The 15,004-nt window shown below is 34.8% G+C and overlaps 1 protein-coding gene and 1 pseudogene across 2 annotated transcripts in view; one reads left to right on the forward strand and one right to left on the reverse strand.

Annotated features, from left to right (window-relative positions):
• Positions 1–15,004, forward strand: part of ORC4 (origin recognition complex subunit 4) — an 83,071-nt gene that overhangs the window by 53,045 nt on the left and 15,022 nt on the right. For both annotated transcript variants that reach the window (XM_043894597.1, XM_043894598.1), the window contains 5 exons: positions 571–646; positions 1,208–1,293; positions 2,680–2,728; positions 4,575–4,726; positions 11,169–11,342. In XM_043894597.1, coding sequence (XP_043750532.1) covers positions 571–646; positions 1,208–1,293; positions 2,680–2,728; positions 4,575–4,726; positions 11,169–11,342 — 537 coding nt within the window. The remainder of the gene's footprint in view (positions 1–570; positions 647–1,207; positions 1,294–2,679; positions 2,729–4,574; positions 4,727–11,168; positions 11,343–15,004) is intronic.
• Positions 5,347–5,523, reverse strand: LOC122688809 (annotated as a pseudogene).

Genomic DNA, 15,004 nt, shown 5'->3' on the forward strand with positions numbered 1-15,004 from the left:
AAATAACAAAGGCAACACCTTATATTTAGCTTAACTTCTTTGTATTTCTTTTTTGATTTTCATTTCAAGGTAACATGCAAAGTAATTCATGGTATTTCACAGAAATGGGTATAATGAGGGTAGATATTTTGCAGTCATTTAGTATTGTTCTGGTACTTATTTTCAGTAGCTTTTAACTGATTTCAATAATAATTTTGTAGAGTCAGTACTGTAGACATGTAATGAACTGACTGAGACATAAAGTTTTTAAATGCCTATAGTTTTATGTGACTTCTACTGCAAAGAAATATTTCCTTTGAAAACTTAAGGGTTATTTCTAAACATTTATTAGAAGTTTGGGTGGCTGACTGAGAGAATGTGGCATCAGTCCTGGTTCTGACATCTTACTGAATCAGACATTAGAAGTTCTAGTTGAACTTTCTGTATGTAGAGAATCTGCAAATTTAATTGTTAATTTTAAGTGACAGCTGTTAATATTCTGTTCCTATTACTCATAGTTTAAAAAAGAATATGGGCTTATCATCTTTTACTTGTTATTAAATATTTCATAAACTTTTTAATATCATTTAGTTAATAAACCATGCTTTGAAAGAACTAATGGAAGTAGAAGGAGTGAGTGAAAATGTATTACAAGTTCACTTAAATGGTAAGTATGTTCTCATTTTGCCATTGGAATGATGTAAGCATATGAGCTTTTTACATTGTGAGACTAAATTTACTCATATATTTTAAATCTGCATTAATAACTATATTTTTAAAACTAAATCTTTGTTTAACAGACTTTTACTTTAGCACACTATGCACAATATTTTTAGAAATTTAAAAAAATAATAAAGACACATAAGGTCTCATTTTTTTGTATTGATTTTCTTTTCTTTTTATTTATTTATTTTAATTAGAAGCTAATTACTTTACAATATTGTAGTGGTTTTGCCATACATTGATATGAATCAGCCATGGGTGTACATGTGTTCTTATCTTTTTTTAAAATAACACTAATTCCAAGGAAGATGGTTCTTGAAGTCTATTAAATGCTTTCACTATTAAATTTTAAAAAGGAAGTTATGTAAACTAAAAAGTTTTGACTTTTTCTTTCTAGTTAAATTTTTAAAAGCATTAAAAAACTTACTTGACTAGAATATAATCTGCATTGTATCAAATACTTACTTCATTTTTATGGCCTACTTTTAAATGGGCTTTATTTCAGGACTGCTGCAGATCAATGATAAAATTGCCCTAAAGGAAATCACAAGACAGTTAAATCTGGAAAATGTAGTTGGAGATAAAGTTTTTGTAAGTATCATTTTCATTATTTTATTAAATAGAATTCAAAGGAAAGTCTGTATAGCATGGACCTGTTTATATTTTGCAAGAGTAGAAATGGTTCAGAGATTCTAAATTGAAATATACAAGATTCTTATCATAAGAATGTACAGTGCATTTATTCATCAAATCTTTTAAGTTTAGACTTTTTGAAGTAGATTTTATTGGTTATATTAGGACTTCCCTGGTGGCTCAGACAGTAAAGAATCTGCCTGTAGTGCAGGACACCTGGGTTCAATCCCTGGGTCGGAAAGATTTCCTGGAGAAGGGAATGGCAACCCACTCTAGTATTCTTGCCTGAAAAATCCCATGGACAGAGGAGACTGGTGGGCTACAGTCCATGGGGTCTCAAAGAGTCAGGCATGCCTGAGGGGCTTTCACTTTCACTTTTCATATTAGTTATAGAATAGTTTAAGAAATCAAGATTTGTTTAAATATTATCTGAGTTGTTTCTTTGTTTGTAAGACAAATATTCTGATTCTCTACCTCTTGCCCTACCTACTTTGGAAATAATATTTCTTGATAGCATGTAATCATCACAAAATATGTAGAAGCTCTTTAAAACATATTATGTTATTTTATGTCAGATCTCTCAACTGGGAAACAAACAAGTGGGTTTCTTTTGTCCTTTACATCTCCTCTAGTTTAAAGTTGACTGTTTCTTTAAATTAAGAAATTTGAATGAAGTAAAAATTAAGGACTTCAGTGAAAAAATATTTTAACAAGGCCTTTATCCACAAGCTGGAACATCTGGATAATGCATCTGCTACTCTATTAATTTCCATCCAGAATATTTAAATTGTACCAAAAAGCGTATTGGCTGTGTTCCAAGTAAAGACAGTCAAATTTTATATGATATATACAAATTCTGTAATCTGCTCTTCAATAGAGAAACACTGTTGTATTGTCTAATGTTTGAAGCAGGTTTCTTCTTCCTTTTCTTTTGGGATCTCATTCAAATTTATGGTCATTTTTTTAGTGGTACAGGTTTTAGACTCGCAACAGACTGACACATTTGAAGATACAAAGTACAGTGAATTTCTTTTTTTCTCTGATTGTGTTTAGAGTATAGCAACTCTTAAAAACTACCTTTGATTAAATTTTTACAGATTTTATCCAGAAAATGTAAAATTTTGAACATGGCATAATCCCATTTTCAGTGTTATGCCATCTCTACTTTTATATTAAGGTTTTAGATTGTAAGCATACAAGAGATGGAGCTCAGAATCTGGCCAATGACATTCATTTACTAGAAAAATAGATAAACTCTCTATACAGTGTCTGGAGTCATATAGCCCTCTTTTATTCTTTATTTTGCTAAACTTCTAGTCATGGTGTCTTGTTTTTGTTATTCAGGGTAGCTTTGCTGAAAACCTTTCATTTCTTCTGGAAGCTTTAAAAAAAGGTAAATATTAGCTTATCAATAGTTTAGCTTTATTTTTCCTTTGATTGTATGCTTTATAAAAAATAAATATAAAAAAGAAATAATGACTACTGAAATCCCTATAATAGTGATTATTCCAATTAACATTTTATTTCATATCTTTATTCACCTGTAGTATATCATTAGTATAATTTTTATAAGAATGAAATGCTTTTTATTTTATTGTGAGATGTACATCTTTGCACTTAGTCATAGTATGTTGTAAACATCTTTCCATGTCTGTAAATATTGAGTGCATGATCATTTTTATGGTTCTCATATATCTCATTTTAAAAATAAAAGCTATTTTAAAATTTTAACATAAAAAAATAAAATTGTAACTTAATAAATTATAACATTAATACCAGCTATCAACTTTTATTTCTGATTTTTATAATTAGGAAGAAATGCTTAAATGATCATCCAGATTTCCTGGGGTAAATTTCAGTGAGTAGAATACTGGGTTAAAAGGTTTCACATTTAAAAGTATAAATATTAATTACCAAATTACCCCAGAAGATCCATTTTCTAAACATATTTTAAAGTACTTTTTCCCAGAACCTCAAAAGCAATTTTTTTGTTTGCTTTTTTAATAGGAAAATATTTTCAGTTTAATTTTAATAATTTGGGTACTCATGATGTTCATATCAAATTTCAATTGGCCACTGATATTTCCTGATTTATGTTTTTCCTGTTCTTTGCTTTATTTTGGTGGTTTACCTCATACTTACTATGAGAATTCCTGCACTCGTTTTTTTCTTTTCTTAATTTTGGTTTGGACTTTTCTAATGACTAGAAGTTTTAAATTATTTACATAGTCAAAAGTTTTCTTTTCTTCACACTTTAAAGACATTCACTTATATTTTTATCCAGTATGTACACTTATAGTTCATAATTTAGCTGGAATTTGTTTTGGAAAGACATAAAGTAGAGATGGCTTCAATATACCAATTCTCCCATTGTTATGTAATACTATATTTATCAAAAATGAGATTGCTGTCTTATGTAGGTCTGTGTCTAGACTTGTGAGTGGTACTTGTGGTTTTCATGTCTTTTAGATTAATGTATATGTTTTATTATCTTTTAGATGTATTATCCAAACTATAATATCTGATAATATTAATAATTAAAATAATTATTAATCAACCTGTTCATTACCAGGTTTTTTTTTCACTTGTTTATGCAGATATAAAGCCTTTGACCTTAAGGAAATAGTGCTTGTTCTCCTAAAGCACTTTCCATTGCTGTAGTGAGAAAAATGAATCCAGAGTCATGTGGAAGTTTTCTCTAATTTTGAAATATTGAAATTGTCATTAGTAGGAATTAAAGTAGCTTTGGTTAAACTTCATAGTGTTACCATTGTTTATAAAAATTATTTCCAGGGGAAGATTTACTTTGCATTTCTAACTAAAAGTGAGTCTGTTTTGAAGTAATAGTTTTATGACTCTTATATTTAATCCGAAAGTATTTTGGTCTATGTAGGTTAAAAAATCTTTGTCCATTCTCTGATGATAGAAGAATTATTTACATAATTTAAAAAACAATAGTCTTCAATCATTTAAATGATTTTCTTAACTTTTCATCAGTAAAGCTACTAGAAGTCTGGTAATTAGACTGAATTACTTGAGGGCAATAGGAGCTATTTTGTCTTTTGAATAATTTTTTTGTTGAATAATTGTACATGCATTGGTAAGTGCCCAGCCAAAGCAGGTTAACAATGTACTTCTGTTGGATTCAGTTTCAGAAAATGAAATGTACTAAATAGTTTGGAAATTTAAGAAAGGTTGATATAACTGCTTATTAGTAAAAAGCTCTTATTTTCTCTTAGGTGACCGGACTAGTAGTTGCCCAGTGATCTTCATATTAGATGAATTTGATCTTTTTGCTCATCACAAAAACCAAACACTCCTCTATAACCTTCTTGACATTTCTCAGTCTGCACAGACTCCAGTAGCAATTATTGGTCTTACATGCAGATTGGTAAGTCTTTCTATTTTAAAAAAATTGATTATAATATTTAGAAAATTAAAGCTTAATTACTGACTTAGTTACTGTGTAGCTCACTAATGTATTTCATTAGTGCTTGGTGCATTTATGCCACTTTTTAACTCAAAGGAAACAAGGAAACATTTATCACACATGTTTGTAGCCTAATACCTCCCTCCATTTCACTCGGATTACTGAATAAAAAATGTGAAGTGAGATTTTGCTAATAAATATTATATAATTCTACATTAGTAAATAAAGAGAATGTTAACGTCACCACCATTTTATAAAAATTGCTAATGGTTTCTCATACTTTTTATATTTAAGATTCTTTCCAAATTTTAAGTGCTTGGAATCGGCTCAAAATGATATTAACCCAACTTTGTAGGTGCACATCTCTGGAAATGGAAGGGATTATTTCTGTCAGGTTATCATAGTAGTCAGTAGCTTCTTTGCTCCTTGGGAGATTTTAGAATGATTTTAATTCAAGTCTTAATGTCACTATCACATTACTTTGTGAAGACTCCATGCACATTAAACCTTGTTTAAACTTCAGACAGTTTATGTAGGTCTGTTTGTGTTTACTCTTTCTCTTTTTTAAAATTTCCCCTGGAAGTGGGTGTACCATTCTTGAAAGTACTGCAATACCTGATCGATGGGTGGAGTGGATGGAACAAACTCCGTTTCCATCTCCTAGTTCCAGAAATACATTTAATTCATTGTCCTCAGAATATGTATGAGATACTAAACTGACAAGAATATATACTACTAGGCAAACAGCCAAAAAGTATTGTGTTTACCTTCTTTTAATCTCCTTATATGAACTTTCTTATTGAACTCAGGTAAAACTGGTATTTAAGAGTCATCTTAATACTAATATGAGTCATCTTAATACTAATACTATGGCTGCCATGCATTCATAACTTTTATCCTTTTTCTTCCTTCATTTTTAGCAGGCTTATGTCAGGCCCTTCCACTTATTTTGCTTATCTACAGCTCCTTTTCTTTTTTAGATGTGAAGCTCTTTACTAAGTCATCTTTGAACAGCCCTGCCAGTTCTGTTTCTCTGAAGTTCAGTTCAGTTCAGTCACTCAGTTGTGTTTGACTCTTTGCGACCCCATGAACCCCAGCACTTCAGGCCTCCCTGTCCATCACCAACTGCTGGAGTCCACCCAGACCCATGTCCATTGAGTCAGTGATGCCAGCCAACCATCTCATCCTCTGTCGTCCCCTTCTCCTCCTACCTTCAATCTTTGCCAGCATCAGGGTCTTTTCCAGTGAGTCAGCTCTTTGCATCAGGTGGCCAAAGTATTGGAGTTTCAGCATCAGTCCTTCTAGTGAACACCCAGGACTGATCTCCCTTAGGATGGACTAGTTGGATCTCATTGCAGTCCAGGGACTCTCAAGAGTCTTCTCCAATACCACAGTTCAAAAGCATAAATTCTTTGGCGCTCACCTTTCTTTATACTCCAACTCTCACATCCATACATGACTACTGGAAAAACCATACCCTTGACTAGACGGAACTTTGTTGGCAAAATAATATCTCTGCTTTTTAATATGCTGTCTAGATTGGTCATAACTTTCCTTCCAATAAGTAAGTGTCTTTTAATTTCATGGCTGCAATCCCCATCTGCAGTGATTTTGGAGCCCCAAAAAATAGTCAGCCACTGTTTGCACTGTTTCCCCATCTGTTGGCCATGAAGTGATGGGACCAGAGCCATGATCTTAGTTTTCTGAATGTTGACCTTTAAGCCAACTTTTTCACTCTCCTCTCACACTTTCATCAGGAGGCTCTTTAGTTCTTCACTTTTTGCCATAAGGGTGGTGTCATCTGCATATCTGAGGTTATTGATATTTCTTCTGGCAGTCTTGATTCCAGCTTGTGCTTCTTCCAGCCCAGCGTTTCTCATGATGTACTCTGCATATAAGTTAAATAAGCAGGGTGACAATATACAGCCTTGACATACTCCTTTTCCTATTTGGACCCAGTCTGTTGTTCCATGTCCGGTTCTAATTGTTGCTTCCTGACCTGCATACAGGTTTCTCAAGAGGCAGGTCAGGTGGTCTGGTATTTCCATCTCTTTCAGAATTTTTCACAGTTTATTGTGATCCACACAGTCAAAGGCTTTGGCATAGTCAGTAAAGCAGAAGTAGATGTTTTCCTGGAGCTTCCTTGCTTTTTTGATGATCTAGCGCATGTTGGCAATTTGATCTCTGGTTCCTCTGCCTTTTTTAAAAAGAGCTTGACCATCTGGAATTTCATAGTTCACGTATTGCTGAAGCCTGGCTTGGAGAATTTTGAGCATTACTTTACTAGCGTGTGAGATGAGTGCAATTGTGCAGCACTTTGAGCATTCTTTAGCATTGCCTTTCTCTGGGATTGGAATGAAAACTGACCTTTTCCAGTCCTGTGGCCACTGCTGAGTTTTCCAAATTTGCTGACATATTGAGTGCAGCACTTTCACAGCATCATCCTTTAGGATTTGAAATATCTCAACTGGAATTCCATCACATCCAATAACTTTGTTCGTAGTGATGCTTCCTAAGGCCCACTTGACTTCACATTCCAGGATGTCTGGCTCTAAGTGAGTGATCACACCATCATGATTATCTGGGTCGTGAAGATCTTTTTTTGTACAGTTCTTCTGTGTACTCTTGCCACCTCTTCTTAATATCTTCTACTTCTGTTATGTCCATACCATTTCTGTGCTTTATTGAGCCCATCTTTGCATGAAATGTTCCCTTGGTATCTCTAATTTTCTTGAAGAGATCTCTAGTCTTTCCCATTCTATTGTTTTCCTCTGTTTCTTTGCATTGATCACTGAGGAGGGCTTTCTTATCTCTCCTTGATAGTCTTTGGAACTCTGCATTCAGATGCCTATACCTTTCCTTTTCTCCTTTGCTTGTCGCTTCTCTTCTTTCCACAGCTATTTGTAAGGCTTCCTCAGACAGCCATTTTGCCTTTTTGCATTTCTTTTTCTTGGGGATGGTCTTGATCCCTGTCTCTGTACAATGTCACGAATCTCCTTTCATAGTTCATCAGGCACTCTTGTCTATCAGATCTAGTCCCTTCAATCTGTTTCTCACTTCGACTGTATAGTCATAAGGGATTTGACTTAGGTCATACCTGAATGGTCTAGTGGTTTTCCCCACTTTCTTCAATTTAAGTCTGAATTTGGCAATTAGGAGTTCAAGATGTGAGCCACAGTCAGCTCCTGGTCTTGTTTTTGCTGACTGTATAGAGCTTTTCCATCTTTGGCTGCAAAGAATATAATCAATCTGATTTCGGTGTTGATCATCTGGTGATGTCCATGTGTAGAGTCTTCTCTTGTGTTGTTGGAAGAGGGTGTTTGCTATGACTAGTGCATTCTCTTAACAAAACTCTATTAGCCTTTGCCCTGCTTTATTCTGTACTCCAAGGCCAAATTTGCCTGTTACTCCAGCTGTTTCTTGACTTCCTACTTTTGCATTCCAGTCTCCTATAATGAAAAGGACATCTTTTTTGGGTGTTAGTTCTAGAAGGTTTTGTAGGCCTTCACAGAAACATTCAACTTCAGCTTCTTCAGTGTTACTGGTCGAGGCATAGACTTGGATTACCGTGATACTGAATGGTTTGCCTTGGAAACCAACAGAGATATTCTGTAGTTTTTGAGGTTGCATCCAAGTACTGCATTTCGGACTGTTTTGTTGACTATGGTGGCTACTCCATTTTTTTCTAAGAGATTCCTGCCGATAGTAGCAGATATAATGGTCATCTGAGTTAAATTCACCCATTCCAGTCCATCTTAGTTCGCTGATTCCTAGGATGTCAATGTTCACTCTTGTCATCTCCTGTTTGACCAGTTCCAATTTGCCTTGATTCATGGACCTAACATTCCAGGTTCCTATGCAATATTGCTCTTTACAGCACCAAACCTTGGTTTTATCACCAGTCCCTTCCACAACTGGGTGTTGTTTTTACTTTGGCACTATCCCTTCAATCTTGCTGGAGTTATTTCTCCACTGATCTCCAGTAGCATATTGGGCACCTACCGACCTGGGGAGTTCATCTTTCAGTGTCCTATCTTTTGCCTTTTCATCTCTTCATGTTTCATACTTTTCATACTGTTCATCTGATCACACAGACCACAGCCTTGTCTAACTCAATGCAACTTAGCCATGCTTTGTGGGGCCACCCAAGATGGATGGATCATGGTGGAAAGGTCTGACAAAATGTGGTCCACTGGAGAAGGGAATGGCAGACCACTTCAGTATTCTTGCCTTGAGAACCCCATGAACAGTTTCTGTAAAGAGTAGCTTTCTATATCCTCCTTCCCCAGTACTTTGGAGCTTTTGATGTATGCTTTCATAATAAGCCTCTCTCAGACACAGTCTGGCTGGTTCTCCACATATCTTTATTATTCTTTCTGAAAAATAGCAATTTAACACAGTGGTTAAAGAAGCATGTTCCTTCTTGCTAAAAGCTCTTCCTTTGGATGGAAGTAGCAATGGCAGATGCTGTTGTCTCAACGAGGGCCCAAATAAAGGGTTAGTGGCTCGTTAGCAAAGGCTCTTTTTTATTCTGTATGTTTAATTTTCCAACTGTGTAACTCTCCAAATGTGTGATTGAAGTCCATCGAGGTGTCCGTTTTTAGAATGAAAGAGCAGAAGGATTGATGGAGTAGTGATTTTGCTAGCAAATAACCTCGTCCCTGTAGCAGCAGCAATTTTATTTTCACTATACCCTCTATCCCCACTTTATCAACTTCTGTCATTACTGTCCACCATAAAAATATCAGTTAGTGTTCGTCTCTAAAATTCTTTTTTTGTTGTCGTTTAGTTGTTAAGTTGTGCCTGACACCTTGCGACCCCATGGACTGTAGCATGCCAGGCTTCCCTGTCCTCCACTGTCTCCCAGAGTTTGCTCAAATTCGTGTCTGTTGAGTTGATGATGCTATCTGGCCATCTCATCCTCTGCTCTCCCCTTCTCCTTTTGCTTTCAATCTTTGCCAGCATTATGTTCTTTTCCATTGAATCAGCTCTTTGCATCAGTTGGCCAGAGTTTTGGAGCTTCAGCTTCAGTACCAGTTCTTCCAATGAATAGTCAGGGTTGATTTATTTTAGGATTGACTGGTTTGATCTCCGTGCAGTCCAAAGGACCCTCAAGAGTCTTCTCCAGCACCACAATTCAAAGGCATCAATTTTTTGGCACTCTGCCTTCTTTATGGTCCCACTTCACATCTGTACATGACTACTGGAAAAACCATAGCTTTGAGTGTACAGGCTTCTATCTTTTCCCGTTCCCAAGTTAAGGCTCTTAATTCTGTTTGCCCAGTGTTGCTTCCACTACCTTTCAACCACCTACCCAGATGGGTGGTCTGGAACTCCTCCTTAGTAGAAAATTAATGTATAGTATTTCTGAAATAACTTGTAGTTCTCTTATGCTGACACTATATTTTTCTGTACCTATAAAAAAATCTCAGATTTTTCAGTCACCCTCCAACTTCAAGCCACAAACTACTAATCTTTCCTGTGTTCCTTCTCACATTAGCCATGATGCCTTTAATTCTTCCCTATGTACCATTGGCTTCTTAACCTAGAGTCATCTGAGTAGATTTGAAATTCCATTCTGGCCCTTACCACAGCTTTTTATTTTTCTTATTTATAGAAAATTGACACTAAACTTGCTCCCTCTCTTAAGGGAAAATAGCACATACTTTCTTAAATGTTGCTATAAAAGAGCCAGAAGACAGAATGTGATTTATTTTACCAATGTAATGCTACATTCCTGCCAGTTTCCTTTTCTATGCTTTGTTTCTTATACCAAGTGTAGCTTAATGTGTATAGTTTAGTGAACTGAATTTTTCTTCATTATATATGCTGCTGCTTGAGTTTATTTGTTACATTAAACAATGAAAACAGTGTTATAAGTTTTCATGAATGTTAATATATTAAGTCTAACTACATTTTATCTTAATTTTTTTATATGAACTTCATAGACTATTTGAAATTCCTTTTTGAGACTCTTCCTATTACTCTGGCATATAGCTGTATTCACTATGGTTATAATTTTTTAGCAATTATTGTAGGTCTTGCAGTGTTAAAGATTAGCTGAGAAAAACATAATTAGAAAAGGGCTAATCAGGACATCATTGACATCACCAGGCCTACAAGTGCTTAGAAGAGGATTAAAAGTAGCTTGCATTAAAAATATTTTTAGAGCTTTGGTTTATTTACCAGTCACATTGTCATACCTGTACTACCTTGTAGTCCTAAGTATATCAAGGGAATAATTAAAGTCTTTAGAAGCTTGCATAAATTTTTTTTAGTGCTTAATTGTGTATTATAGGGTAAGCATTGCTAATTATAAGTGATACCTCAAGTCGTTATACCTGTAACATTGGTATAGTTATTTTAAACATGCATCTCATGGAGATTTTTGTTTGTTTTTAAGGATATTTTGGAACTTTTAGAAAAAAGAGTGAAGTCACGATTTTCCCACCGGCAGATACACTTAATGAATTCATTTAGTTTTCCACAGTATCTTAAAATATTTAAAGAACAATTATCTCTACCTTCGGTATTTCCAGAGAAGATTTTCGCCGAGCAGTGGAATGAAAATGTACAGGTAATTTGGAACAAAGACATAAAGTAAGTTTTGTGTCTTGCTATACCATTTGAAAACAGTTGAAACTTGAAAATTTTTATAATCTGTAAATTAGCATAAAATTTCTAATATTACTGTGGCATAAAACTGCATTAATATATACTCTTGTGTGTATTTTATTTTATAAAACAGTTGCAATGTCATACCTCCTGTTTTTTTCCTCAAAAGATCTTTTATGAGATTGGCTTTATATCTGTTTATATTTTAGATTACTTTGTTAATGAATTTCATCATTAAATATTTTCTTTATTTTACAAGTTTAGCAATATACTAACTTAGTAAGGTTCATACGTACCTGTGGAGTATGGATTTTTCTTCTCCATTTCTTATGAACAGCTTAAGCTTTTTTCTTCTTGGGTCTGTTAAGATGCATTTTAGACTTGGCAACTTTGGTTATATTACCTCTATTGACAAATCCCATCTTTGAGTTCTTGCATTTACTAACCTTGTGGACTCTGTAAATTTACTTAAGTTGATGAGCATAACTTGTGCAGGCTATTGTATCAACTAAGCATACTATCATCCATTTATCTTATACTGACAAGTTTTAGTTGTTAGGAAAAAGGGAGAGAGCATATGTATGTGAATAGGTGATTAATACTGTGTTTGGAAAACAGTGTTCCTGAATAAATCTCACACGTTAAAAATATGGGCCTTGTAGAAAATATTGGAGTCCTGGGTTTTGTAAGAATTGGCAATAACTGGTCTATAATATTAAATACTAATGTGTGAGGATGATTAGGTCTGCTTAGAATTACACAATCTATTGGAGGAGGAAATGGCAACCCACTCCAGTATTCTTGCCTGGGAAATCCCATGGTCAGAGGAACCTGATGGGCTACAGTCCATGAGGTCACAAAGAGTTGGACACAACTGAGCAACTAAACAACAAACATAACACAGTCTATATTCATTGGCTCTAAAAAGATTGTTTTATGTTATAGCAATAATGGTAGTTTATATTCTTTTTACTATAAAATCTTTAATATCAGTACCAAATTAAAAGTAAGACTCTGCATTTATTTTGCTCTTTAACAATTTTTTTCCCCATCTTTGTTGAGGTATAATTGACAAATTAGAAATTGTTTATATTAAAGTGTACAACTTGGTGTTTTGGTATATATTGTGAAATACCACAATCAAACTATTTAACATATCCATCACTTCATATAGATTTCTTTCTTTTCTCATTTTTTTTTAAATTTTGTGGTAAAACAGTTAAGTTTTATCTTCTAAGCAAATTTCAAGTACATACTACTATATTGTTAACTATAATCATGTTACTGCACATTACATGTGCAGAACTTACTCAGCTTGTATAACTGAAACTTGATTTTTATTTTGATTTTCAAATACTCTGCTCATGTAAGCACTATTAATTTTGGCACTTTTTAAAATTAAAAGCTCATATAATAAAATTTAATCAGTGCTTAAGAATACATGGTAAAAGGTAGAATTTTCCCTTATGTTCACGCCCATCTTCCCTCCTCTCACTGCAAAGTAATTATTTGGTTTATAGTATTTCAGACCTTATGTACATGCTGAAGTTGTTTTTACATGAAGGATTCAAACATGAAATGTTATTCTCTGGTTTATCTTTTTTACTTTGTTCTACCTTTGTTCTGATTGTTAATTTCACATTATTTTTCCTAATATAACTATACAGAATTTTATGTCAAAATAATTGACTGTTTTCCTTAAAACCCAGATATTGTGTCATGATATAACTAGTGAGTCTTCCCTTCTGCCTTCCTCCCCAAATTAATTTTCCTGGAACTCAGATATTTACTATGTCATGTAAGTTTTTCTTGATAGTACATCTGACCTGAGGATTCCATGCTTCATGAATGCTTCATAGTCGGTGCTCTTCTGTTGTCTTTTTCCCTACCTGGGCGTGAAGCGCCTCGGAGCTCTGGACCTTTGGCCTGTGAATCCACCTTTGAGTGTGTCACAGACTTTCACCTTTTCTAGATCTTGAACTGATTGTCATGTTAACAGTAGTTATTTTTCTGATTGCTTTAGTGATCAGACGCAATCTTTCCTAGTATTTAAATGTCTGTGATTTCCCAGGGCTTTTTTTATTCTTATCTCTGCTCACTTTCTTTTCCTAAAATGACTCCATAAGCCTGGATTGTACTGTCCTGTCCTGGATCTTTCTGTCCTTCCCTGCTGTGTTGCATTCTGAGCATCTTACAGTGGGTATATAAAGGAAGTGGATGGTGACAGTTTCTGTGAAGTATAACTTTTGATGACTCAGAAAATGGTAACCATGTGATAATAGAGTTGCTTGCCCTTATTTTTTTTTGTCCTTTGCTGAGCACTGAGTTAAAGGGCAGGATGATAGGAATGAATGTGGAAACACTCCAGTCCTCTTTTTGGTTATTTTGTGGTTTTTTCTTTCTTAAGGTAGAACTGGTACCACTGGACTTTCTGTCTCTTAGCGCTGATATTTTCTTGCCCCGTCCTAATCATCATTTGCCACCTCCCTTTGGCATATGCCCAGAAACAAAAAAACAACAATGAAAAAAGCCCAGAAAACTAAGTATACTATATTTTCTAGAGTTAAAACTGTATGTCTCTACTTCCCACTGGAAGAATATCGAGATTCAGGAATAAGTTCCAGTCTAATGGGATGAATTCTCGAAGCCAGGCTTCAACAGTACGTGAACAGTGAACTTCCAGATGTTCAAGCTGGATTTAGAAAAGGCAGAGGAACCAGAGATCAAATTGCCAACATGCGCTAGATCATCAAAAAAGCAAGAGAGTTCCAGCAAAACATCTACTTCTGCTTTATTGACTATGCCAAGGCTTTTGACTGTGTGGATCACAATAAACTGTGGAAAATTCTGAAAGAGATGGGAATACCAGACCCCCTGACCTGCTTCCTGAGAAATCTGTATGCAAGTCAGGAAACGGCAGTTAGAACCAGACATGGAACAATGGACTGGTTCCAAATCAGGAAAGGAGTACATCAAGGCTGTATATTGTCACGCTATTTGTTTAACTTATATGCAGAGTACATCATGAGAAATGCTGAGCTGGATGAAGCACAAGCTGGAATCAAGATTGCCGGAAGAAATAACAATAACCTCAGATATGCAGATGGCACCACCCTTATGGTAGAAAGTGAAGAAGAACTAAAAAGTCTCTTGATGAAAGTGAAAGGGGAGAATGAAAAAGTTAGTTTAAAACTCAACAGTCAGAAAACTAAGATCATGGCTCTGGTCCCATCACTTCATGGCAAATAGATGGAGACACAATAGAAGCAGTGAGAGACTTTATTTTCTTGGATTCCAAAGTCATATAGATGGTGACTGCAGCCATGAAATTAAAAGATGCTTGCTCCTTGGAAGAAAAGTTATGACCAACCTAGATGACATATTAAAAAGCAGAGACTTTACTTTGCCAACAGAGGTCCATCTAGTCAAAGCTATGGTTTTTCCAGTAGTCATGTGTGGATGTAAGAGTTGGACAATAAAGAAAGCTGAATGCCACAGAACTGATACTTTTGAACTGTGGTGTTGGAGAAGACTCTTGAGAGTTCCTTGGACTGCAGGGAGATCCAACCAGTCCATCCTAAAGAAAATCAGTCCTGAATATTCATTGGAAGGACTGATGCTGAA

Source organism: Cervus elaphus, chromosome 33 (genome assembly GCF_910594005.1).
Source record: "Cervus elaphus chromosome 33, mCerEla1.1, whole genome shotgun sequence".
Classification (NCBI taxonomy): domain Eukaryota; kingdom Metazoa; phylum Chordata; class Mammalia; order Artiodactyla; family Cervidae; genus Cervus; species Cervus elaphus.